Raw genomic sequence first — 27,884 nt, 5'->3', positions numbered from 1 at the left:
CCGCCAGGAAATGCCCAGGAGTCTGTGTCACCTGCCCCCGACGACTTGTTGGTTCCCTGGAGCGCTGCCTTCTAGCTCAGGGCGCCCCCCGAGACCAGGGGACGGTCTCGCTTACCTGCTCCCCCGGCGCGGCCCGGGGAGCTGCTGAGACACCCCCGGGACCGCTCGCCCCTCTAATCCACAGCCATGAGCAAGCTGGGCAAGTTCTTTAAGGGGGGAGGCTCTTCTAAAAGCCGAGCCGCTCCCAGCCCCCAGGAGGCCCTGGCCCGACTTCGGGAGACCGAGGAGATGCTGAGCAAGAAACAAGAGTACCTGGAAAATCGAATCCAGAGGGAACTCACCCTGGCCAAGAAGCACGGCACGCAGAATAAGCGAGGTAGGCTTGGGGTCTGGCCGCCCGAGTGAGCTCTCACCCTTAGGCCTCCAGCTCTTTCCTTGGGGGCAATCCCGCCCACAGCACCTGTTCCCCAGGAGGCCAGATTTACTCCCACAGCCTTTCTAGGAACTGGTATTGACCCCCAGGGCCAAAACTCTTGAGTCAGCTGAGCGAGGCACAATCCTGGATGGCAAAATGTTAGGGAGTTCCAAAGAAGACCAACAACAAAAAAGCTCAGAATTAACGTAAAAAAAAAAAACAAAACTCAACCCAAACCAAAACAAACAAAAAAGATGATGAGCAAAATATCAAAATTTTAAATAAAGACAGAATTGGTATTATTGATTTTTTTTTTCTTTTTACCTCTGGCTCTTAAGACGTTCTACGAGGCACTTTTTTACTTTCTTAAAAAAGAAAGAGTGATATTTTGTCCATCGTGAATTTCGTTGCATTAATTTTGAATTATAAAAGCGTTGCATTAAAATATTATTTATCTTGATTACTGACTTTTTTTGCCCCTCCCCTTATATTTTACTCCCGTCTTACCTTACCCTAGTCCCACCCTGCTGGCCTCAAATATCAAGTTTTCTGTTATGTGTTTATGTATATTGAATCACACATTTTAACTTGACTGGAAATCTTCTGTGAAATGTATTCTAATATGTTCTGGTTTGCCTTAATTCTAAGCCACTGAAGAGTTTAGTTGGCTGTTCTGCAGTTGAGATATTATTTAAAAAAAAAAACTAAACTAAATATTATATTTCCTATCACTGGTTTTTACCACACAAAGGACTTTGAACCAGTAATGATTCTTGGTGCTCCTGTCGCACCTTGAACCCTTTGTTATTTTCCAGAGTTAATTGGTTTCTTCAGTGTACTGCTCTCTTTATAGAGAATAGACATAAACAACACAGTGACACATAAAAACCCAGGGAGAGGTTAAAGTGATTTGGTCTTGTAATACCAGAAATAAAAGTGGTTTTGTAATGGCAGACTCAGAAATAGAAGCGGCAGTCCAGGACTCTGCCCACCACCTAACCCTGAACTTGCATCCACAAGTCAGACTTCTTTAGTGGAAACAAAGCTCTGGTAAGATTTACTTAGTCCTAAATGATGCTGCCATTGTTTAATGCAGGAAAGGAATAATGCCTTCTTGAGTTGGCCTTGAAAACCCTGCCGCTTCCCATAAAAATGTGCCTGATACATTTGTGTCCTCTTACTACCAACGATAAAAAGGCCAAGTTTCATTTTTCTCTGCTGCTGCTATGCTACGGTAGTCTAGCCTGTTTTAGAGTTAAATGCTGGTTTCTATTTTTACTTTTTGTCCGAAAATATTTTGGGAACCTATTTAGTGGCAATTTCTAAAGAGATACCATGCTATTATGGCCTGCTAAAAAGTCATGGCCAGTTCTGTTTCTCTGTTCTTTCTCTTCTGTTTGATATGCATTCTGAAATTTGCATAATGTCTGTCAAAGGTTGTCTGTCATCCTTTTGTGTCTGTATATCCCTTTATCTACAGTGGTTGCTCGGTAAATACTGCTTTAAAAAATCTTAAAACTTGAACATCTGCTTCTAGGAAGTGATAAAAACGTAGATTTGCTTTCAGAAGACAAAAATGTAAGGTAACATGCATTTTATTTATTTTTTTCAGAAATGTTCTCCAATTGGTAATGCACTAAAGTATGCTACAAATTGGCTTCATCAACACCCTCTCCCAACATTAAAGACAACATTAATTAAGAGCATCAATCTAACTTCCTTAAATCAGAGAAGTAACAGATGCATGTATCATGTGCAAATAACCAATTGGGGTTAGAGAAGCCACTTATTCTTTAGCGTTTATCCTTGGGTATTAGCCCAGGCCGGGTTCTACAGTGGTTCTGGGAGAAGAAGGAGGCTAGTTAGCATGAGTTCATCTGTACTCTAAACTATGGAAAGAATTCAATCACAGGCCTATGTATTAGAAACCTTGTCAATATCAGCATTTTCCAAATAAATCAGATAACTTCATGTACAGATAGTTTGTTTTCCATTAGCTACCGAGAAATATTTTCACATACACAGTGTAATCAGGCCCAATATAGTTAGTATAAAATGGGCCTTGTGTTACACAAGGCTGTATATTATACAAGACTGTATATTGTGCTATAAGGGCTGTAATTTATAATCTGAATGACACAATGTATGTGCAGTTAAAATTTTACTTCTAGACATGGTTGGTCAGCTAGCATGCTGCCAAGAATAATAGGTTGAATGGACAGCTAGCATTGTATCAGAAAAAGCCACACTCCTGGTCATTACAAAGTCTTTAGTGGTCTATTTCTTCACAAAAACAGAAACTTTGACAGCATTCTGAATGTAAAAAATGGGACATTGGCTAAAATAATTTAGAGACATCTCCTTGCTTCCCAAGGCCCAACAGGCTTAAGAATCTACTAGATGTATAATGAACTTAACATTAGAAGGGTAGTGAGGCTTGATCTCAGATGCGCACCAAGTCCAGTTCTTGGTTCGGGTGTATTCCTGACAGAGGGCACCTCCCACAGGACTCAGCACCCTACAGGGGACATTGTTGCCTTGAGTGAGCTTTTCATATGGGGTGTATCAGAGCCCCTGAAAGGACGAGTCAGGACTTCATTGAGCTAATAGAACAAGCTAACAAACTGTTTTTGGTTGCCAGTGTATGTTCGGTTATACAGAATTTAGTCTGAAACTTGCTCTCATTGTATCTCATACCAAGTTGTGCAGGCATAACTAATTCTTCTCACCTCAAACTTCTTCAGTAGTTACCGTAATCTACTAAAAAGAACCTGACTGTGCACCACCAAATTGGTTTTGCAACACCTATGATATTCAAGGCCCTGTTGATCTAAAAGATTAACACTTGGAGCAAGATTTATAGTTTGGTTAAAAATTTTGGAGGTCAGTGAGGGTGGAGATGGGGTAACTGGGTGATGGGCATTAAAGGGGACACTTGATGGAATGAGCGCTGGGTATTATATGCAACTGATAAATCACTACATTCTACCTCTGAAACTAATAAAAAAAATTTTTTTCTAATAGCCATATTAGAAAAAGAAAAAAGAAAAAAAATTGGAGGTTGGAGATTCTTTAATGCAGTTTATGTGGATTACCCCTGCTTTATAACTGGTCATCTGCTTTGTGGAAAAGCAAACTTTTTATAAACCACTTAGTTTTTTATTCTTGAGTGCTGTCATCAAGAGCAGTTTTCTTTTCTTTTCTTTTTTGTTTTTTAAAGATTTTATTTATTTATTTGACAGACAGAGATCACAAGTAGGCAGAGAGGCAGGCAGAGAGAGAGGAAGGGAGGCAGTCTCCCTGCTGAGCAGAGAGCCCAATGCCGGGCTGGATCCCAGGACCCTGGGATCATGACCTGAGCCGAAGGCAGAGGCTTCAACCCACTGAGCCACCTAGGTACCCCCAAGAGCAGTTTTCAATTCTGGCTGTATATTAAGTCACCCTGCTGCCGGGTCCCAGTCCCATAGATTCTGATATAAATGATGGGAGTGAGGCTTAGGCACCAGTGTATTTTAAAAGGTGCCCCCAGGGGGTGCTTGGGTGGCTCAGTCTGCCTTCAGCCCAGGTCATGATCCCAGGGTCCTGGGATCTAGTCCTGCATTGTACTGGGCTCCCTGCTCAGTGGGAGCCTGCTTCTCCCTCTACCTTCCCTCCCAACCCCTCCCCCACACTCATGATCTCGTTCTCTCACTCTCTTTCTCTCAAATAAATAAAACATTGAAAAACTAAATAAAAATAATATCACTAGGAGATGGCCGTAGGTTATATTTTGCTTGAATATAATGTTCTGATCCAGGTTTTACACATTTGATAGAAAGTAATTTAGTGTTGTAGTCAGGAGCCTTGGCTTCAAAGCAGACAGACCTGGGATTGATTCCTAGCCTTGCCCTGTGGCTTAGACATTGTGTGGCTTCAGACTGCTTACTAGGCCCATCTAATTCTCAGTACCCTCATCTGCATAATTGTGAGGATAAGATTGATCCTCAGAGTTGTCTGGATTAATGACATTATTGTATAAAGCTCTTAATTCAGAGCTCTATATATATCAGCCATTGTAATAACAGTACTTTTTTTAAAAAATATCAATTTTTTTAAAGATTTTATTTATTTATTTGACAGACAGAGATCACAAGTAGGCAGAGAGGCAGGGGGGGGGGGAAGCAGGCTCCCTGCTGAGCAGAGAGCCCCATGCAGGGCTCGATCCCAGGACCCTGGGATCATGACCTGAGCCAAAGGCAGAGGCTTTAACCCACTGAACCGCCCAGGCACCCCAACAGTATTTTCTTTTTCAGCTAAAATTGGCTTCCTACTAAATTCCATTTACTGGTTCAAATTTTGTCTTTTGGAATAACAATAAATCTACTCCACCTGTCATGTGAAGACCTTTCACATATTTGAGGACAACAGTCATTTCTTTGTGTCTCCTGTTCTGTGACCTCGACTCCATCAGTCACCTTTCATTTACCCCTTACTGTGCTGAGGTTTGCTTCCCAGGGCCGGGTCTAGGGGGAGGTGAGAGACCCCTAACATGCACTTGTGTGACCCTGAGAGTGATTGTCCTCTTAAATTTACATCCTAGGTGTCTCTGTTACTTACCTTGTCCTAGGCTGAGCAGGAACATCAAAGATGTAATTACGTGGAGATGGATGGATCCAGAATGGGTTTCCCATAGGCCTTAGGCTATGGGAAGTGGGCTGAGAGAGAAGAAAGGGTGAGACTAGGAAGGAGTGAATTTGGCCACAACCCCTCCTCAGGATCATTACACGTGATTCTGGTGAAACCTGGCAGCTGAAGCCCTCCCACCTCTTCATCAGGTATCTGATGAATGAGACCCTAAGGCAGAGTCTTTTATTGGAGTAAGCCAGCTCACTCAGAAGCCTGGGATTTTTTTTTTTTTTTTGAGGGGGGGTGGGGTGGGGGAAGGTTAAATTTGCTTTCAGAGTCATGACACAGACTTGGTCTTCCTTGGAGTTGGGGGTGTGATCATGATCCCATTGGTTTAGCCTGGACTCTTAAGTTTGCTTTTTACTATAGTCATCACAGAGCTGAATTCTGCAGTCTCAGATACCGGGGACCAGAAGGATTTCTGTATAAAAAGAATCACATCTGTATCAGCTGTGTGTCAGCTTTGCACCAAAGTAGTGATGGCAAAGCATGCGTGGCTCAGGTAATATGAAACTGATGCAGAAGGCCCTGGTAGATGGGAGCTCCCTTGGGACATATCACTACCTGGTGACCTCGTTTCTTAGGAGAGTTTCTCAGATAGGGCCCTTAGATCATCTGTATCCGAATTCCTTGAGGGTGTTTGTTATAATGTACACTCACAGAGACCCCCACAAAATTCTAACATAGTGGGTTGAATGTAGGGCCCAGAAATCTGAACTTGGAATGGATAACACAGTGATTCTGATGCCCACTACAGCTTGGGAAACTGAAGAGGCGTTTAGTATGATGAGCAGCTAAGCTGGCGACCTCTACCCCCTATTGTTTTCTTCCCTCCCTGTGCCTGCTGTTGCTTCCTTCCTCCTCCATCTCTCAGGGACCCAGATGAGCACTATCTATCCACCTTCCTTCCGTTTCCTGCTGAAGACACATTTCTGAAGCTCCTGACAGATCCTCTGTAGCCAGCCTGAATCAGTTTTCCTGATGGAAGTTCACATGGTACTGCGACTCCGTAGTTCTCCAGGATTCAGATTACAAGCAGGCGTCATTATAGAGGGTTTGCTTGCCTCCGATTATCTGATTTTTAAAAAGATTTTATTTATTTGAGACAGAAAGAGAGAGTGTGTGTGTGAGAGAGAGAGAGCACAAGCAGGAGGAGGGGGGCTCCCTACGAGCAGGGAGCCTGTATGGGTCTGGATCCAGGGACTCTGGGATCATGACCTGAGCCAAAGGCAAACACTTAACCAACTGAGCCACCCAAGCGCCCCTGATTATCTGATTATTTTGTACCATACTCTGTGTATTCTGGAGCCAGAGAAAAGAAAGAGTTGTGGTGTTTTTTTGTTTTTGATTGTTCTTAAAGGTTTTATTTATTTGTCAGAAAGAGAGAGAGAGCACAAGCAGGGGGAGTGGCATGCAGAGAGAGAAGCAGGATCCCTGCGAGGAGACCGATACAGAACTCCATCCCAGGACCCTGGGATCATGACCTGAGCCAAAGGCAGACGCTTAACTGACTGAGCCAACCAGGCATCCTGAAAACAAAGAGTTTTATTCCTGGGGCATTAAAAACCCACATGTGAATCAGGTCTTATTCTCCAGTCAACTCTTCTCTCTTCTGGAAAACATAGATCAATGGAAATGTGACACTTCCTCAGTTTTTACCCCCAGTTTCTCTCCCTCAACCTCAGGAGCTCCCCCGGGGCTTTCACCCCATGACTGGGGAAACCTAAAACATCTGAGTGGCCCCTGGGAGCCTATTCACTTAAGTTGCTGTATTAAAACTTCTCACATTCCTACTACCTCTCTTCGCCCTCTGAGCCCTGGCAGGGATCCTAGTACACTTATACCCCCATTCACCCACTTAGGTATTGACCAGCAGAATGCCCTGGGCTTGTCATCTCTTTTGTTCTGTTAATATTGCCTCAGTTTGCTTGTGCTTTTTCTGATGAGGATCAGTTGCTTTTCCCCAATGAAGTTGGAAAGAGTGAAAAATCCCAGCCACATTTACCCTCTCCCCATTTAAATCAATATGTTAAGCTTGTGTTCAGTATCTTACATTTCTGTTAAATATCATCATCTTTTCAATTAAATCTTAAAATTCTAATTTTATTGCCTTATGTGTATGCTATTTCTTTTTGTTGAACCAGTCACAGATTTGATCAACAGCTTTTTTTTTTCTTTCTGTCCAAGACTTTTGTTAAAATAATATTGAATAAGACAGAACCCAAGGACAGAGCCTCATGGCATGCTTCGAGACTTTATTCCAGGATAACCTCTACATTATAGTAACAATATTTCATCTCAGATTCAAGTAAGGCATGATTACCAATTTGACAGATCAGCACTCTGTTAGTTCTGTTATCCGTCTCACTATCCATCTCAGGAAGACACCTGATCTGCATTTCTAGCCCATATCATCTTATTTCTCATTCCCTTTCCCCTAACAATGCTTCAGTATACCTTGTGGATTATATTCCTGAAACCAAACTATATTCACACACTTCTGCTTCACAAATGCTGATTTATGAACTGAGAGTGTATGAGCTTCACCAGATTCACCTGGAGAGCTTTTTAAAATGACATACCAGGAGATTCTATTTCAAGAAATCTGGACAAAGTTCAGGAATGTGATACTCAGGCCTTTCTGGTTGATTTTGATGTGCATAGAAGGCTAGTGGGCCCTCTATGGTTTTTTTTTTTTCTTCCTTGAGTCAGCATCTCGTAACCCAAACAAAACAGGCCAATGAGATTAGTTTGATATTTTTCATCTTTGTGAGCTCATATATTGGCTTCTAGTTATCATTGTCTTCTTTTCTAATTTCTCAGAAACCAGAGCGTAGGGAGTTTGTGCTCTAGAAGCATACTTCCAAGTATCTGTGGAACCGATTTTTACAGTTTGCTGATGTGTTGTAGCTACTTCTAGAAGGGTAATTGGTACCATTTCTTGTGTTATATAACTACATCAAATTTTCCTTTTCCTCCATGAAATTTGGGGCAGCATTGTACATTCTGGAACTGTCATTATTATTGTTCATTTAAATTTCACAAAGCTGGATAGTAGAGCTTTTCACAAAATACTTACATTATACAAAGAATATAATTTCTTTGATATATGCTATTTTGCAGTTAATTGAATTAGACACAATAAGGTAGAATATTTATTATTAACACCATGATTATGCCAAAGTCATATGATTTATAAAGTTCTGAGAAACTACAGCAGGAGATTATTGTAAGCTTGCCCTCAGCTGTAATTAGAATTACTTGTGTGTTTCTCAGTATTTAGAGCTACTAATTTCAGGTTAGATTTCATTTTCAAGAAAATAGAACAAATGCAGGATAGTGTAATCAATGAGATGTAAGGCAAGATCTAATACCGAGTTTTTTAAGTTTATAGTGCTTGACTTTGGCAATCAGGTTTAGAAAGGGCAAATGTGATTTATTTTGGGAATCATTTTTTGTAATATGCTTAAGTACATGTGACTATTTGTACTTTTTAAAAAAGATTTATTTATTTATTTATTTATTTTGAGAGAGAGAGAGAGAGAGCGAGCACACAGCAGGGGGAGGGCCAGAGGGAGAGACTCTCAAGCAGATGCCCCGCTGAGCACAGAGCCTGACATAGGCTCTATCCTATGACTCTGAGACCATGTCCTGAGCCGAAATTACAAGGCTGATGCTCAACCGACTGAGCAACCCAGGCGCCCCTCTATTTGTACTTTTAAGGGACCAAATTATTACAGGTACTTAAAATATATTTTGAAAAATTCAATTCTCAATCTTTTTCCTTAGTAAACTGTAACCAGAACTTTTAATACACACTGGTAATTTTAGTTTCTCCTACTTTTTTTTTTTCCTTTTTTGACCATCATTTGCTAGAACTCAGCAAACACACAATTGGCTTAATAAAGTTTGCAGAAGGAGAAGGAGCAAAAAAACAAGACTCTGGAACAAATGAAAAGCAACTAGTAATCTACTTCCTGACTAACTGACTTCCCTATAATAGAGATCTTGCTTTCTTACCTCAAACAGGTGGTTCTAATAGGGAATTGCTTATTGGAAATATTTGGGACTTAGTCCAAAGTTTTTGCTTTAAAGCAGTGAGAGCTCCTAAATCCAGGCCCATCAGTCTTTAAGCCCACTGCTAAGCCCTTCTCCCAGATATCTCTGACTTGTAGGTATTTCCAATAAGAGGATAGGGGCTAGCCAAAGCCTACTGTGACCTGCTCTGGTCATTCTCTGGTCACTCTATCAACTCTCCCTCAATCTAGTGACCTAGTGACTTAAATACGAATGCTGTGATTGCTCCCCTCAAAACAAAATCACCCCCCAAAAGCAAGCAAACAAGAATGGTGATTTTAAAATAACAGGAAAGGAGAAGCTGATTATTCTCTGTTAAGAGTTGGGAATATTTGCAGTAGAAGCTAAAGTATTTAAAAATAACATTTAACGTCAACTATCCAGCTTAAAATAAAGTGCATACTTTTACAATGGCTCACATGTAAATGTAGAGGAATAAAATCCTGCAACCAAATATTCGACAGACACATTTGACATTTTATTCTCTATTTAAATATCAATTTCTGGTGAATCTTTTTGGTTCTTTCACATAGTATTATATGCTGCATATCCATAATGGGTGTGTCTTATTTGCTTTAGCAATAATAACATTGTTCAATGGGCCTTTCTCAGCAAACAGTGCAAATTCCATGACCGATTCTTGCCATATATTTAGTACGTGTAAATGAAAGTCAATATAACCTTGGAGTTTGAACAAAGATACTATCCTAACTCAAAACTTAAACTTTGTTAACTGCAGCAAGAAAAAAAATATTATAATTATGTTAAACCAATTTATACATGTTTTAAAGATCACATATATACGAGCCTTTGGTTTATCTTTTTGTGAGCAATATGAAAAATTTTATTTATATAAACTACCTTCATTTGTGGAGTATTGTTCAGCCACTTAAATTGCAAAGTTAAAGAATAATGTAGTTCATCACCAATAGCAACATAAACCTATTCTTAAAGAATTTCAAATAGAAATAGTGATCTCAAGGGTAGGAGCTATATTTTCTAGATTTGTTGATCATAGGATCTTAAGGCAATTATCATAGAATCATAGACAGTGAGGCCTGAAGGGCACTGTAGAGACAATAGTTTGTTGGTTCTCAGGAGCACCTGTAAGCCACAGACACAGTAGTAGGAAATATTGATGCATCGAATGAACAAGGAATACTTCATACAAATAGAAAATAGAACTATGTTACTCACGCAGACACACACATATATACACATTTATACATACGCACATATTCATACATACATATATACACATGCATACATACAGATACATATACATGTGTATATATGTATACATGCAATATAGAATTACATTTATAGGTACATATGTCTACCCTCTAGAATTAAGCATAATTGCTATTTCTGACTTTTTCTATTTAATATTTGCTGGTCTGGTATTCAAACTATTTTCCCTACATTTTAGGCGGTAGCAGGACCATAGAGGTTACCAATGTGTGTGAGATTACTAATAGTACCAGTAGCAAGTAAAAAACTCATCCAATCCATTCTATGTTCTGCCTGGTCAAACATTTAGTTGGGTTTTTACAAAGAATATCAAGTACATTTTAATGACTGCATTGGTATGTTGTTCCAATAGCAGGTTAATTCGACTTGCCTGGCAGTCGACCTCAGAAGCAATTATAAGAAATAAGAATTTCAGTGGATATATAAAATGAAGTCTTATGCAAGCATTCTTCCTTTTTTGACAACTCAAGGCTGATAGCACTTTTTGGTCATGACTTTTCACTCTCAGATTTAATAATCTCTTGTGCGATATCCTGGCGGTAAGAACTGCTTCATCTCCAAAAGTAACTGTGAGCCTTTTAGGAAAAAAAAAAAAAAAAAGAGTAGCGTCATTTCTGTTGGAAAGTACCTTTAACTTCCTTTGTCCGTTTCCTTTCTTTCTGGAGATGGGAGAAAGTGTTAATTATCCTCTTTCTAATCTTTTCTACTTCATAATATTAATCAGTCACTCGTTCTCTTTCTTTTCCACAGATTTTGGTCCAACATTCTGCTTCCAAATGTCCTTTTCCTCAGAATATCTCTTATTTACTTTCTCCAATCTCCTTCCTTTCCACTGTTTTCTCAGGCATCTGCTGTGCCATTGTATAATCCACCACGTCATTGTTGTGTTCTAATCTTTTAGCTTGCTCTTTACCCTTTTTATGACATTTAGTATTGGTGAGACCTCTGAAAATATGCATTTAATATTGGTGAGACCTCTGGGATTATGGAGGTTACTTATAAGATCCAGCCAGTGTGGCAGGCTGGTATGATTTGCTCTGTTTTGGGGTGGATGGTTTCTAGCTTCTCATGTATCTCAGCAAGAAAATTCACATTGTCGTCCAGCAGGAGATTTGCATCAGGGAGAGCACTGGGGGCTGGGAGGACTCCATCCTGTTATCATTCATGCTCTCTCCTGAGCTGTGTGTTTGCTGTTTGTGTCTACGTGTAGACTGTCACCCTGGCTTCATCCCCTTCCCCTCCTCTGTGGCACCCCTTACCCTCCAGAGAGAGCTTGTCCATTCCCTCTGTGCACACGCCTACCTCCTACATGGTGCGTTATTCTCCCTCTGTCTCCTCTGCTACTGAAATGTAACTTACACATGTTAGTATCTGCAGTCACAGTTTCTGGAAGATAGCGCGTGCTTACTAAATGCTTGTTTCACGATGAATAAGTGGCTGAACATTCTCTTCGTATTTGACCCTCTGAGATTATAGCCTTACTTCTTTGTCCCTGTGGTACCCAACATAGTGGTGGTCACAGGGTAGACCTTCAGCATATATTCCTGGAGTGGCTGAAATGAATGGATGAGAATATTTTTTTAAACTGAAGAAGGCCAAGGGAATTCATGATGGGGGGGTCCTGGTCAAATGAACCTTCAGTTTTTTAGTATTCTGCCAGCTGTTTTCAATCTAACCTGTGACTTTGAACAGAAGCATTTGTTTTCATTCTGTTTGGAGAAAGCTTACCATGAATGATGCCTATTCAGATGGTGTTTTTCAAGAACTAAAACAAGGTGCCATAAATAGAAGGTATTCTTTAATTGATGAAGTAATTTGTATGTGAGTAAGAACAGGGCTCACCTCAAAGGTTCTCAAATAAAACAACATGATTATGGCACTTCCCAGTTAAAAGCAAGAGATGACACGGCCGATTATGTGTGACATATGTCTCTTAAGCACTCTCTAGTAGTTCTCTTTTAGGCCTCATCTTTCAGGTCTTCTCTAAAGATCATCCATTCCTGGTAGAGAGAAGAGCTATCATAATGCAGTTTCATATTTCACACACAGGTTTGTCTATCATCACTAGATATGATGGTTTCTGAAATGTTCTTCTTTTTTTTGGGCATCTAATGGATTAACAATACACACATGTATACACTCTTTTTTTTTTTAAGATTTTATTTATTTATTTGACCCACAGAGAGAGATCACAAGTAGGCAGAGAGGCAGGCAGAGAGAGGGGGAAGCAGGCTCCCTGCCGAGCAGAGAGCACGATGTGGGGCTCCATCCCAGGACCCTGAGATCATGACCTGAGCCAAAGGCAGAGGTTTAACCCCCTGAACCACCCAGGCACCCACGCATGTATACACTCTTAAATGAGTGAAGAACAGACTGACCTTTAAAACCAAGATGGCCTATATGTTATACAAGCAGTGAAACTGTAACTTTTTTTCCGCCATTTTTAGTTATTTTTCATAGATGACTGAAAGCCTTCCTCCTCTGGCCATGTAGTAGTGGAGTAAAGTTGTGTAAGGCTGGTGGAATTTTGATTGAAGTGAGTAATTCTTAAGTTTCAGCGTCTTACCTCACAAGGTGGTAGTAAGGGCTCTTCATGTATCCCTTCCCAGCAGTCCGTACAGGCCATCGTTCCGCGAATCCATTGCTGAAGGAACATCACTGTGAAGCCAAGAGACAAAACCCCTGGCTGTTTCTCCACCACAAAAGAATACAGTAGATTCCTTTGTTTCAGAAAGAATGCTGTCCAGGTCGCACCTGCTGCTTAAAAGCACATACAGGAGTTTGAAGATTGAATTGCACCTCCTACACGGGTTAAATTACATGGCTCTGAAAACATCCTTCTTTGCCAAATCAGGAACACTGCTAAATTTGCAGTATTTGTTCCTTGTCTTTGAAAATAGGCAGCTATTTCTTTCCCAAATTGTTTATTAGAAAAAAATCAAAGCCTGTCTGAGTCCTGGTGGGCCTGAGGCATCATCATTTCATGTGAGGTGACGAGTCTCTTCACATATGTTTCTTGGCTCTTTGGAACATAAGACTCTTGTCTCAGTGTTTGGAAGAAATATACCGGACCAGGCAGAAGGCACAGGAAGTATCCGGTGTCCTAGGGCCAGGTCCAGCTACACAGGAATCACTGGGTTTGTTCACACAAGGTGATCTGAAACATGGAAGTCAGATTTTAAATTTGGAGGACTTTGCATGCAAATCCAGATGCTGATCTAAGCTAGATCAGGCTTAATGCTTGGCTGGTTGCCAGAGTTCCTGCTTCTTCCTGTTGACCCCCTTATCCTGGGGCCAGGGTCCACTGCAATTTATTATCACTGTTATGCTATTTTTTATTACAGTAGACTAATATTCCTCTCTCAGTAGACTAATATTCTCTCTCACAGGTGAGAAAACAAAGAAGGCCTTTCTCCCAACCTCTCTCTGCTTCACTTACCTTTCATTACCTGCCTGGCTCCTGAGAGTAGGACTCTGGTGTAGGCCAATCCGTAATTTGTGGTATGGGAATTAACATGTAAGTTGAGATCCCAGCTCTTAATGAATTTTCAAATTTCTCCCACATAATTTGAGGGGCAGAAACCATGTTAACATAGGCATTTAAAACTGTGTTCAGGGGCGCCTGGGTGGCTCAGTGGGTTAAAGCCTCTGCCTTCGGCTCAGGTCATGATCCTAGTGTCCTGGGATCGAGCCCCGCATCGGGCTCTCTGCTCCGTGGAGAGCCTGCTTTCTCCTCTCTCTCTGCCTGCCTCTCTGCCTACTTGTGATCTCTGTCTGTCAAATAAATAAATAAAATCTTTAAAACAAAACAAAACAAAAAAAAAACTGTGTTCAAACCAGAACTCATTATTATCAACAATAAATATTTGCAAGGTTGGGCGTTATACGATGTGGCTCCCACCATACGGTTCGGACAACCCTGCAAAGGACATAATGATGGTGATTGTGACGATCCCTAGTAGTTAGTAATCACTCATTGTGTGTCAGGCACGGCACTAAATACTTTGCATATTTTATTTCAATTAGTCCTTAACCACAGAATGAGTTATCTCCTCATTTTCCAATAAGCAACCTATGTAAGGTCACTCGGCTATGAATAGATGGAGCGTAGGTTTGAAAGTGGGCAACTTGACTCCAGAGTGCAGTGGTCTGTTGTCGTCTGTATTATTGTTGTTGGTATTATTATTATTATCCAAGTAGGGAAGGCCACTTAAGAGTGAAGGTTACACTCCAAGGTTATTATGGACAGTTATTAATTGGTAAGGGTAGGATTAAAATGTAACTCTGAAGTCTCATCCTTTATATCAAGTTGCATTTTTTTGATTTTTAGAAAGTAAGCTAAAATTCTTTCTTACGGGAAACATGGGTATATTTTTAAATAGAGAAATCTAAAGCTTTTCTAAAAGAAAGAAAAAAGGAAATGCTTTTGGGTCAAGGGATACTAGTTAGGTTCCAAATAAGTATAGACACTGAACCAGCCTAACAGGATAGGGAGGAGACACACTTGGAACACTCCACTTCTGGGTATGTTGGGTGGAGATGTGTATTTGAAGTTTAGCTTCCTAATATTTTCTAATGTTTTCTGATATCATGTTCCTGTTATGGTGAGTTACAGCAAAAAAGTCAGTAACTTGTTGCTCATTGGCCTCAGAAATAAGATACACAATTACATTAATTAATAAATGTTAAGTAATTGCTATTTTTAATAATAATATCTAATTGTTAAGTGTCTACCTTGCATGGGGACTGTATAAGGTATTTGTCATAAGTTATCCCTAATTCTTAAAACAATCAGGCAGCCTTGTGGGCATTATATCCCTGTTTCCAGAACATCACACCGAGGCTCAAAGAAGAGAAGTGACTTACCCAAAAGTACACATCTATTAAGTCATGGGAAAAGAATCACACTCTGGCCTTGAAGGTCATACTTTTCCTATTATACCATGCTGTCATTATACCATGTTAACAAAATTATCAGATTTATTTATTTAATATTTCTTCACTTCATCTTCTGTAAAGTAGATCAGTAATAGTATCTACTCTTGGAGTTTTTGTGAGCGTTAATGACCATTCGCATAAAGCACTTAGCACCAGTTTAGCATATAACAGATGTTCATTGTTAATTTTTGTTATGTATTTTATTGGCCCTGTGCCAGGACCTGAGCCAGGTACTGGGGAAATAGGAGAGTAGAATACTACATCTTTCTTCCAAGGGCTTAAAAGTAGTATAGAGGAGATGGTTCAGAATAGGTTTTACCAATAATTATAATCCAGTGTGATAAATGCAGCAGGATATATGGATCCACAGGCAGGGTGTTAGCATGGAGGGTCAATTCCATTCTTCCCATGCTGGGGAGAAAACCCCTGTACAGCTCTGGTCATTAATGTATGAGAGCCTCTCTACAGGACGATATTGTATGATATCATAGAAGGGCCTTTATGAAGAAAAATTTTAAAAAATTGTTTTAGTTCTTTCCTAAAGGACAGGTTAAGCAAATAAAAACTCTTTTCTAAATAAAGTGTCAGTGCTATTCAGCGGGGACTTAAACTGTGATTTTGCACCTGGAGAGGAGCCAAGCGGAACCTGAGAACCCCAGACTTCCACAGTGTGCAGGATGGGGAAGACAGTTACCACTCACCAGGGAGAAGGAGAACAATGCTCCACACCTAAAATAAAGGCATTCTTTGTCAAGCCTTTCTACTTGCTCCCTCCCATGGAGTACCACACCCACTTCTTCTTCAGAGCTTTGGGCAGCCTTGCCTTTCAAGAGACCTCATGGGAAAACACTCTTAAGTAACTAGAAGAAGCCCAGCTACTTATACTAACTGTTCTAGTCTTTCATTGATAGATATGAACTTCTAACACAGACTCAAAAGAATTTAGATGAAAGGTAATTGCAAGAAAGGGTTAAGATAAGCAATGCAAACAGCCAAACCCAAGAGAAGAGAGATAATGTAGGAAATAAAAAACATTAAAAACAAAACTTGTGTTAGTATCTTCAGGGAGATTCAAGAGGCTATTGAATCATAAGGCGAGAATAGACTGCTATAAAAATGAACAGCTAGAAGAAAAAGTTCTTAGAAATTAAAAAATATAATTAAAAATAAATAAGTGGGCAAAAAGTAAAATAAATGTAGTTGAAGGCTACTTAGTAATTCAGAATATAAAGTTAAGGAATTATCCTAGAAGATAGAATAAAAAGAGAAAGAAATTAATAGATTGGAGGATAGCACCAAGGAACCCAACATCCATCATATAAGGATTTCAAAACAGAGAATGGTTTGGACAAGGGTACAATTCAGATTATAATACAAAAATAAATAGGGACTTCAGAAGAAATTAGGCAGGGGCACCTGGTTGGCTCAGTTGATTAAGTGTTGCCTTTGGCTTAGGTCATGATCCCAGGGTGCTGAGATTGAGCCCCTTGTTGGGCTCCCTGTTCAGCAGGAAGTCTGCTTCTCCCTCTCCCTCTCTCCCTGCTCATGTTCTCTCTCTCTCTCTCTCAAATAAATAAGATCTTAAAAAAGAAGAAGAAGAAGAAAGTAGGCAGAAATAATGGAGAGGAAAGAAGTAATAAAAAACGTAAAAGATACAGTTTCTCCAAACTGAAGGAAGACTTAATTCTTCAGGAAAAATAAAACAAACAAACAAAAAACCCCTCACCAAATATTTAGTTGGGAAAAGCAAACAATAAAAGACACACACTTAGTCCTGTGCTGGTGAGACTTTATAACTCTAACATAAAAAAGAAAACTGTAAACATTCCCAAAGAGGAAACAAGCTGACAAATTTTCTACAAAGGGATAAAAATAATATTATTATCAAACTTTTGGAATATCGATTACCCAATTACAATGAAATAGTCAAATCTTTGAAATATTTCGAACCTAGAATTCTGTAAAAAAAAAGTTCAAGCTATTATTCAAGTTTGAAACAAAATGACATTTTTAGACCTCTAGGTATTTAGAGAATCTATATCTATGCACCTTTTATGAAAAAAAAATTAAGATTTACTCTGGTAAAGGAAAAATAATCCACAAAGTAATGATGTAGGATACAAGAATCAATAGTAAGAAAATAAGCCAGCCACTATAGTTTAGTGTAAATTGTTGAAATTGTGTCTGCCAGACTTAATGCAATTGTTAAGAAAAGTTTCCCTAAAAATTGAAAGGATAGTAAAAACAACTAGTAATCATCAAGAACTAATAAAATTTTAGATTATTTCAATCAAATGTTTAAAGTCTAACTGAGAAAGGAATCTTATTTGGGAACAGTAAATTATAATTAATTTTTAAATTAAATTAAGTTTTAATTTTAATTAATTTAATTTTCAACATGGATAGAAAACTCAATTGTATATGTCTTTTTTAAATATAAGAGTATTCTTGGAGAATAAATTTAGTATATATAACTGTCCAACAAATTATAGAGGGGAAATGAACAAAGAAAATTTGATCGATATACATAAAGAAAAGACAGCAGAAGTAAACAAAAAGTACAATAGAAAACACAAAAAGATGATAATCAAAAGACAATTTTAGATAATGTATCAGTTATTACAATAAATAAACATGAGTTAAAAATCTTATATTAAAAGATAGAGACTATTTGAATCAGTTGCAAACAGTCACACAAACTACCTATTCAAGTGTATGCTATTTGTAAAAGGTACAATAGAGCAAATGGAAAATAATTTTGAAATAGAGGTCCCCATAAAATTATAACAGGCAAATTGTAACAAAAAGAAAACTGAAACATTAATATAAAACAAAATGCAAGGTAAGGCAAAGAGGATTAAATGGGACAGAGAGTGATATTTCATATTGATAACCAGTAAAATCTGACAAGAAACTATAATGACTATGAGTCTTTGTGCACCAAACAAAAAGCATTAGAATAAGTAATCCAAATCTCTTGGAATTATAAGAATAAATTGATCAAAACAGAGTTTGAAGAGAGCCTTCTATCAGAAATCTCTGTTGCAGTAACTTTTACGTGCTTTACTCTGAAACCGTAAGCTATTTGAGTTCTTTTGTCAGTTCCATTTAATTATCTTTATATTAACAGTCTTCTGCTGCTCTTTTCCTGCACTGTCCTTAAATACCCTATCAAATCTCAGATTTTAAGGTCTTTTTTTTTTGCAGGGGTGCCAGAGTCGAAAGGACTCCATTAATTTTGTGATTTTCAGATGAAGCAGGTAAAGTTTTTTTGCTAAAGAGCCAGTGGGAGTGTATTTGGATATTTCGCTGAAAGCAACACTTTTCTCTTACCAGCATGCCATCTAATCCTTGAGTATGACTTTAACGGTATTGATTTTATGGATGCTCATGGTTAGATGTAACCTTGCTAACCATCTCATAAACATTTTAGGCCAAGCCATGAAACTCATCATCCTAGGTTTTGGTTCCAGCTGCCACTCACTGTCTACCTTCAAGAAAGTCACATAACTTCTCTGGATCTCAACTTGTCTCTGCAATAAATAAATTGGGCTTAAATAGTTAAGATTTCTTTCTTCCTCTAAAGTTTTATTTTTCTACTGCATGATTTTTACTCATGTTTTTATCTATTATTTTTCTAAAATCCTATATTGACAAAAATACTTCTGAGAAATATTTTATGAATGTGAAAAATGACTTCTCATCCTCTTACCAGATCTTTGGAAGAAAAGAATAGCAAAACATTTGAGGGAGTGGTAGTTGGTGCAGGTGATTGAAAGGACAAATGTTAGAGTTAGTTTCTCAGCTTTCTTTGGCGCCCTCGTTGTCCGTAGGGATCAACAATGCTGAGTCTGTGGTTGGTGTGGAGCCAATGTCTCTTGAGTAAGAGGCTTGGGCTTTCTCCTTATAAATGTGGCTTCTCCCTTATCTAGCTGCATTGCAGGCACTAAAGAGGAAGAAGAGGTTTGAGAAGCAGCTCACTCAGATTGATGGCACACTTTCCACCATTGAGTTCCAGAGAGAAGCCCTGGAAAACTCACACACCAACACCGAGGTGTTAAGAAACATGGGCTTTGCGGCAAAAGCGATGAAAGCAGTTCATGAAAACATGTGAGTGACTTTGGTCTCCCTCCAAGTCATAAATTCCCTCAGTGTTGAGAAGAGCCTTTGGAATTCCATGATGATTTTGGTAGGAAGGGAGTTAGTTATTCATTTGAGGATTTTTGACATGTTGGAATGGAATGTCCCCTCAAAGAAGGATTAGAAGTTAGAATAGGGAAGAAAGAAAGAAAAAAAGACCATGAGAAAGTGAAGACATTTATTTCACCCTTATGTTTCCCAGTTGTCTCAATATTGTCAGATACTCCAACTATAAATGCTTTTACACTATAGGTTTTTTTTTTTAAGAGGATTTAATTTATTTATTTCAAAGAGAGAGGGACAGAGAGCATGAGCAGGGGGAGAGGCAGAGGAAGAGGGACAAACAGACTCCCCACTGAGCAGGGAACCTGACGAAACAGGGCTCAATCCCAACACCCTGAGATCACTCCCGAAGCTGAAGTCAGACTTTTAACCAACTGAGCCACCCAGGTGCTCCTCACACTGTAGTTTTAAAAAGGCCTAAATGTCGACACCTGTGAGTGTTAGAATGACCAAATAATGGTTGCCAAACTTTGGTTATCAAACCTTTTGGAAAACTACAAAAGAACACAGATGCCCAGGCTCCTTGAAGCAGGGTAGGGATTGGGCCTTTTGTTTTTGATCACCAAGTTCCCCAGGTGATTCTAATACTAACAGGTGTTTGTGAAACATTGACCTGGAATAATAACTATGAGCATAGATTTAAGGCCAGATTTTTCTAAGTTACAATCCCAGTTTCATTACCAGCTATCCTTGAAGCAAATTACTTTGCCTTTCCCTGATTCAATTTCCTTAGCTATAAATTGGAGATAATAATAATACTTACCTCATGTATCTCATCGTGAAAGTCAATGAGATACTAGATACAATGCACTTAGTTTCTGGCACAAAGTAAGCACTCAGTATCAATATTCATCATGGTAGTGGGGCTGGGGATAATTTGCTTTACATCTACACTAGGAAATCCATGCCTGGGACCTGATCCTTCTTGAGATTGGATATGATGGTGAAGTCTGGGTCAAAAATGCATAAGAAGGATGAGTGGCTGAGGGATCTAGAGAAGTGTCCATGGATGGGAAGAGTGGGGGGGGGGCGGTGGAGGCTGGAGCCAGGGAAGACTTCTTTGCTGACATTTTCTTGCCTTGATGATTCCTTGACAATCAGCTATCATTTGACAGCTTCAGAACGATCATTAGAGTCGTTATCACAAAGTCCTCTCTCACTGCTGTCAGCGGTGTGCTAACTGTGTCACAGAATCACAGCCTTTCTCTCCAGTAGTTGAGCAGCTGCATTCCCCTGAATTCCTTTCAAGAAAAATTCAACCTCAGGCCCAGACTTTACTCCTTTTCATAAATAAGTTTCTTGTATATTTGTTATAAATATAATTATAATAATTGGAAATAAGGGGTGATAGGAGAATGCTAAAAGAAAACTTTTTATGTAAAAAAACCCAAAAAACAAAAAACAAAAAAAAAACAAACCTTGGCTTTTCCCATATACAGAGTCTGGGAAACTTGCAAAATATTTATTCCACTGGGAGTCACAATTTCAGTGTTTAGGTTGCTTAATAATAAGGAAAATTGTCATTTCTCTGGTATCCCATCAGTTTGCCCTAGTTTCAGAGTTGGAGGAATGATTCGGAAATGGGGCGGGTAGAGAAGCAGTCCAGATCCTGGCCTTAGGCAGGTGGTTAGGTCTGGAGGGGGAGGGGGTGGTGATCAGGTGCTAGGAACTGTCATCAGAATAGCTGTCCATCATGGGCCTGTGGCGACCTGGGTTTCTGTGCCCAAGTTGCTGACTCTTCTGAGGGCTTCCCAGGCCTCACCCTTTTCTCATTAGTGTTCTCCCCCCTGGCATCAGCAGTTGTGGGAAAGCCCTCAGAAAGTCAGGATCTCAGAGCCATGAGGCATTCTAGAAAAATCTCTCATTCCAGAGTTCAACTTCTCTAAAAGGCTGTTGTCAGATAGTGGCTGGTGAGAGTTGCCATAGCTTATCTTAGTCATGGTGGTCCTTGGTGGTCCATGGCACCATTTCCTGCTGACTTAATATAGAGCAGCATATATTATTAAATTCTACATATGCCTACCTACCAGACAAAATTTCAAAATGCATCTACAAATATTGTTAGTTTTAGTCTCTAGTACTCCCAAATGTAATGGCTATCTATCAAATACTTAAAATATATGTGCACATGCAGGATTATTAATTTTCTTGCAATGCAAGTTATTTTTAAAGTTGATAAATCTTATCACCAGAAATTTTTGTTATCCTACTGAAATAACTAAGAGTTTACATTAAATTAACTCCTTTTCCATATGGGATTATATCTAAATTCAAAATTTTGAAGTAAACTTCTGAAATATTTCTTCTTTTTTTTAACTTCTGAAATATTTCAACAACATATTATCTCCCAGGGATCTGAACAAAATAGATGATCTGATGCAAGAGATTACAGAGCAACAAGATATTGCCCAAGAAATCTCAGAAGCCTTTTCTCAGCGGGTCGGATTTGGTGATGACTTTGATGAGGTAGGTAACACAGTGTAAAGAACGGAGGATTGCGGTTGCTGGAAAGGATAGCTTCCTCCCATATATAGCAGGTGGGGGTTCTTAGATATTTTCCTAAATATCATTAAAGAATAAGTGGTATTTGTTAGTGATGTATTTCTCTTAAGGAGGAAATGAAGTGCTGGCAACCCTGATTTAAAAGAAAGATTAATATGGCTTAGCAAACTACCCCCTAATTAAGTTTTCAGCTATTAAGGAAAGGCAGCATGTGATTATGTAGAGTTAGTGACTTTTAATGGCTGAAGCCTAAACAGCCCCATTAGAAGGAATCAAGTGCTCACACATCTGGGCAAAACAAAGCAGATTGTGTCACTCTGCAAGGAACAGACATATCACGCTCTGCAGTTGTTAAATTAGAGGTTAGTCTGCCTCTGTTTATTACTCAGGCTATGAAACAAAATAAATGTAGAGTGGCATTATTAACACACACATTCCATTTAGATTAATCAGTCCAATAATAGAGACTCTAATTATAATGGTGGTGTCTGCACTGTGAATTTCAGTTGTTCTACTCAAAGCACATATAAGTAGGACTCCTGTACGTTTTGAAATGTTTCCAGTTCTCTGATTAGTATGGGAAAGAATCTGACTTTCTACATCTGCCTGGTATTAAAAATGATACATCTATGAAGAAAGATGTGGTTGCATAGGAACCTGGAAAGTGAGAATTGAGTGTCAACAACTTTTAAAAAGGGTGTAGACGGTTACATGTGGAACTTAAAAAAAACAAAACAAAACAAAACAAACCAACCAACAGGAAAAAAGAGACAACCCCCCCGGGCTCTTAAATATAGAGAAGTAACCCAGGGGGCATGTGGAGGAAGGGAGGGTGAACAGGTGAAGGGGATTAAGAGTGCTTTTATCATGAGGAGCTCTGAGGGGCACATATATTTGTTGAGTCACTGTTAATGTTAATTACACTGGAATTAAAATAAAAAACTCTATCTCCTCCTCCCCCAAAATGGTGTAGACTAGGGGTTAGAAAATTTGGCGTTGAGGCCAAATCCTTCCCATGGCCTTTCTGTATGATGCCTGAGCTAAGGATGTTACATGTTTAAAGGACTGCAGAAAATAAGAGCAATGATAATAGAAACAAAGAACGCTGTGCAACAGAGACTGTATGTGGCCAGCAAGCCTAAAACATCGCTATCTGACCCTTCACAGAAAATGTGGCCTAGCCCTGGTTAGGCTAATAAGCATCTAATGAGTGCATTACGTATGATATGGTGAAAGGGGCTCTGGACTGGAGGACATCTGTGTTCTGCCATTTGTTACTTTGTGTAAGTCTCTTCACTTTTCTGACCTTAGTTTTCTCATCTGTAAAAGAAAAATTACTGGTTTGCTAGATTATCTCTGAAGTTTCTTAAATTCTAAAATTATTTTTTCAGTGAACAAGTGTTTGGTACTCAAAGTCTATAATCGATGGGGGAGATGATTATTCTGTAATATTTGCTAAAGCAAATATCAATATCTTCCTGGTGCTGTTGAAACTAGCAGGTGCTATTGGCAGTTCTGGGCACACATTCAGTGTAGGCTGGCGTGGGCAGCCATTACTGTATCGGCTATATTTGTTCCCATTTATTTTGTGAGCAGAAGTAGGCATCACAATATTCATTCTGCAGGCATGTTATTCATATTGTCTGTGGAAAACTGAAAGCACACAAGTACACCGGCCATACGATTTCAATCGCCCTGATGACATACACGTTCATGATTTATTTCCTTTTCATGAGGTAGATTTAACAGTGGTCAGACAGTCGTTAAGCTTGCTGCACATCTGATATAAATTGACTTGATCCAATGTTGTGGTTGGCTTAAGTATCTCCTGTCGAGGCCCAGAGTATCGTTACTCTTACTTTAATATAAGATAATGATTTGTTTATTACCTTTCTCCCACAATCGATAATGAGTTCCTGAAGTGTAGGGACTGTTGATTTAACTTTGCATCCCCAACACCGAGTTCAATACCTAACCATGAGTGAGATCTCAATAAATTTGTTCAGTGATGAATGAATGAATAAACAAAGAATCTCCTTGGTCAAATGTAAGAGTGCCTTAGGTCATTTCCAATAGCGACAGTCTTAGAATTCTAATAACAACAAATTTAGTGTTGACTCCCAACCTCTCTCAGAGTGGGGGGTGGGTAGGGCTTGGATTCTGAGTAGTCATGGAGCCAGTTAGATCTGAACCACCATAGTTATATCTAACATAAGGCGACTTATGCCTTTAAAGTCTCAAACTGGTCTTGCCTCTCTAAGGTTCTCAGGGCAGAGAACAGTTTAGGATTAAACCAGATTCTCTGAGACTACAGCTGAAAGAAGGAAGTACAGTGTACCTACCTTGAGTCGAAGTTTTCTAAACCCAGACACACAGCATGATTTATACTGGCTTTGGTAAGTTAACAGAGAAACCATAGTATTTTTTATTCTTTTTACTTTCTGTACATTATGGTTTTGCTATACCAGTTGTTTTATCTTCAAAAGCATTAGCTGAGATGAAAATATTTATTTGCTCCAATTAAAGTTTTACAGATTCTTAATTTGTTACAGTAGAAAAGAAAAGATACATTGGAAAATGACAGGCAAGGTGTAAATTTCCTAGAAACTGTGGAGGTTATATATTCAGCTAGCACAAATTACTTGAATAACTGTTTACTGAAGTATTATAAGATTAACTACGACAAATTTGCACAACCCAAAATATTCATTTTTTAATCATTGCTCAGTGTTGCAAAAAAAGACTTAGTCTTAAAATAAATATTCCATTTCACTGGGTTCTCACATCAATTGGGTAGCAGATGTTCTTATTATTGTGTTTGAGGAAACCCACTTCCTGAAACGTTAACTCCGTAATTTTCTTTCTCCTATGTTCAGGATGAGTTGATGGCGGAACTTGAAGAATTGGAGCAGGAAGAATTAAATAAGAAGATGACAAATATCCGACTTCCAAATGTGCCTTCTTCCTCTCTCCCAGCACAGCCAGAGAGGATGCCAGGGAGAATGTCAGCCACGTCCTCCACTGCACATAGATCCCGAGCAGGTCTGCTGCCCACCTCAGCTGCCTGTGGTCAGATAGTTCCCTGAAATAGTTAGCCAGGTTGATCCCTTTCAGCACTTATTTTTTGTTTCGTAGATACATACCTTTTTTTTTTTTTTTTTAAGATTTTATTTATTTATTTGACAGACAGAGATCACAAGTAGTCAGAGAGGCAGGCAGAGAGAGAGGAAGGGAAGCAGGCTCCCCACTGAGCAGAGCCCGATGTGGGGCTCGATCCCAGGACCCCGGGATCATGACCTGAGCCAAAGGCAGAGGCTTTAACCCACTGAGCCACCCAGGTGCCCCTGATACATACTTTTTAATACCCATATGCAAACCCGTTTTTTGTGCTGCAGGTGTGAATATCACCAATTGCTAATTTTTATCCATTTTATGTTCCAGCATCATCCAGGAGGGCAGAAGAAGAGGATGATGATATCAAACAATTGGCAGCTTGGGCAACTTAAACTAAAATGGAATTCGTGGACACCTGAATTAATGAGCTGTACATAAGACATAAAAAATGTTTTTGCCTCGTTCAGAAGTTAACAAAGCCCTGTTTTATATTTACACTGGATGAGTAATTGTCTTTTAAGCCTTATAAATAAAAGTTACAAAGAATCATGTGTAGCTATCCAATCAGGGAAGGAAAACAACTTCCTGCTAGCATCTTGGAGGGTCTCCCCAGGCTGATGAGAGAGGGCATTCTATCTTGTTACATGCTACTGTATTTCCAGTCCCGACACATACTAGGTGCTTTGTGTACATTTGTTGAACAAAAATGGATTCCTGTTAACATACAAAACATATAACAGTTTATATGCCATATAAAAGTGATGTGTTGATAGCTAGAGAAAATTACTTTCTTTTCTAAGGGAATGCAAGTTTGCTGTGTGCATCTGTTAGGACATATCTATCCCATGGTAAATGTACATACACCATGTGTCTTGTAGGAGAGACTTCATGTAGGGAAGTCTTGTGTGAGTCTCTACATAAGTAGTTTCATTTGAGTTTTGCAGTTTAAAATCTTAAAGGAGCTTTAATTGACATTTATTATGGCAATTAAGCCTGGAATAGGGCAATGGCTGCACTTCCCAAAATGTCTGAAAGTGCTAACAGCTTACACTGCTGAGCAAGGATCTCCTGGGTATAATTTAGCCACTTAGGAAGCCATGTTAACACTCCCAGGCCATTATGATGCTGTTATAGCTTCCGCGTGCTCAATGTGTGAAGGTTCATTCTTTTCTATTCTGTGCTCTCTTGTACATTTATTTACCCTTTACATCATATTCTTTGTAAATACATAAAAATGGAGGCAATTAAAAGTATATGATGAATAAAATTTGGGTCATAATTATTTTTAAATGAAAATAAATGACAAAATTATGTATTGCCCATATGTCATGGACCATACAATGACAAATGTCATTATATAAGATGTTCTAGTATTCCCTACTTTTGCTGGGCTACATAGTGGAATGGAAAGAACACAAGATCTGGAGGTAAGAGTCCTGGATTCCAGCCTCTGCTCTGCTGCTAATGCAGTATGATCAGCCACATCATAAGCTCTGAACCTCTGTTTCTTCGCTGGGAACTTTAAATGTTGGACTTGATCTCTAATCGGTTCACCCTGCCACAGGCCTTTTGCATCTGCTGTTCTTAGCAGTCTTCCTGCTATCCACACACAGATACCAAATCTTACTTATTCCATAAATCTTAGTTAAAATGTTCTTTATTTTGGGAAACTTTTCTTGATTGCACAGATTAAATCAAGTCTCCCTCTTATATGCTTTCACAGCACTATGATCTCTCTCTAATCACCTATCAGGGTTTATATTGCTTGATTGTTTACTTAATTATTTTTTTTCTTCCCTGCTGGGCTGGGTAACCAGGAGGGCATGAATTCTACCTCTTCCAGTTCAATAGTGCATCCCAGGACTCAGCACAGTCCCTCATATACAGTAGGTATTCAATAAATATTTACTAAATGAATAACTATGAACTTTTTACATCTTTTGGGCCATGAGAAATAACAGGAACTGGATTTACTTCCCACCCTCAAACAACTAGACAACTGGACAAAATACATGAAGTAATAGTTTACAGATAGGACAACAAGCAGCACTAGACTGTGATTCCTGAGAGGGAAACAAATGACAAATGAAGTGAACACTTCTGGTGCCCTCTCCCCTGAACCCCCATCCCCCGCTTACTGCCTTAGCAGGGAAAGCTTAGTAGTCTTACTGAGTGGAGGAAATCTGTGGGGAAGATTCCTGCATGCACACACACAGAGAGTTTAATAAAGCATGGTCCTGTCATGACGTCTATCTCTTGCCACGCGCTCTAGCCCAAGCTCCAGTCAAGTACAAGTTAGAGGTTTCCTCTGGTTTTCCTGCCATCTCTTCAGTATTGACATCTTTGTCTTACGGCTCACTTTGTTTGATATTAATATGGTTACTCCAGATCTCTTTTGGTTATAGTTTGCATGAAAGATCTTTTTTCATCTTTTAATTCTCAATCTACGTCTGTGCTTGAAACTAAAGTGAGTCTTTTGTAGACAGCATTTCTTTCAAAAATCTATTCAGCAATCTCTCCCTTTGAACTGGAGAGTTTAATCATTTCCTTTAGTTCTTTAGAAATTGTTTGTTTTAGCTCTTTGAGCATATTTAAAATAGCAAATTTAAAGTCTTCGTCTAGTAAGTTTAACATCTGGGCTTTTTAAAGCACAGTTTCTATTCTATACTCTTGTGGGTTTGTTTTTCTTTTCCTGTGTGTGGACCATACTTTTTTGTTC

At 39.1% G+C, this 27,884-nt stretch overlaps 1 protein-coding gene across 1 annotated transcript; it reads left to right on the top strand.

Annotated features, from left to right (window-relative positions):
- The first annotated feature begins 35 nt into the window (after positions 1–35).
- CHMP4C (charged multivesicular body protein 4C) lies at positions 36–26,425 on the top strand. The gene is made up of 5 exons (XM_080799922.1): positions 36–376; positions 19,279–19,456; positions 21,901–22,015; positions 24,928–25,093; positions 25,493–26,425. Exons 1-5 carry the CDS (start codon positions 187–189, stop codon positions 25,555–25,557), a joined length of 714 nt encoding a protein of 237 aa, XP_080656048.1. The 5' UTR covers positions 36–186; the 3' UTR covers positions 25,558–26,425.
- The last annotated feature ends 1,459 nt before the right edge of the window (positions 26,426–27,884 follow it).

Source organism: Martes martes, assembly GCF_963455335.1.
Source record: "Martes martes genome assembly, chromosome: 4".
In the NCBI taxonomy this organism is placed as follows: Eukaryota; Metazoa; Chordata; class Mammalia; order Carnivora; family Mustelidae; genus Martes; species Martes martes.
This window is presented reverse-complemented; position numbering and strand designations above follow the sequence as displayed.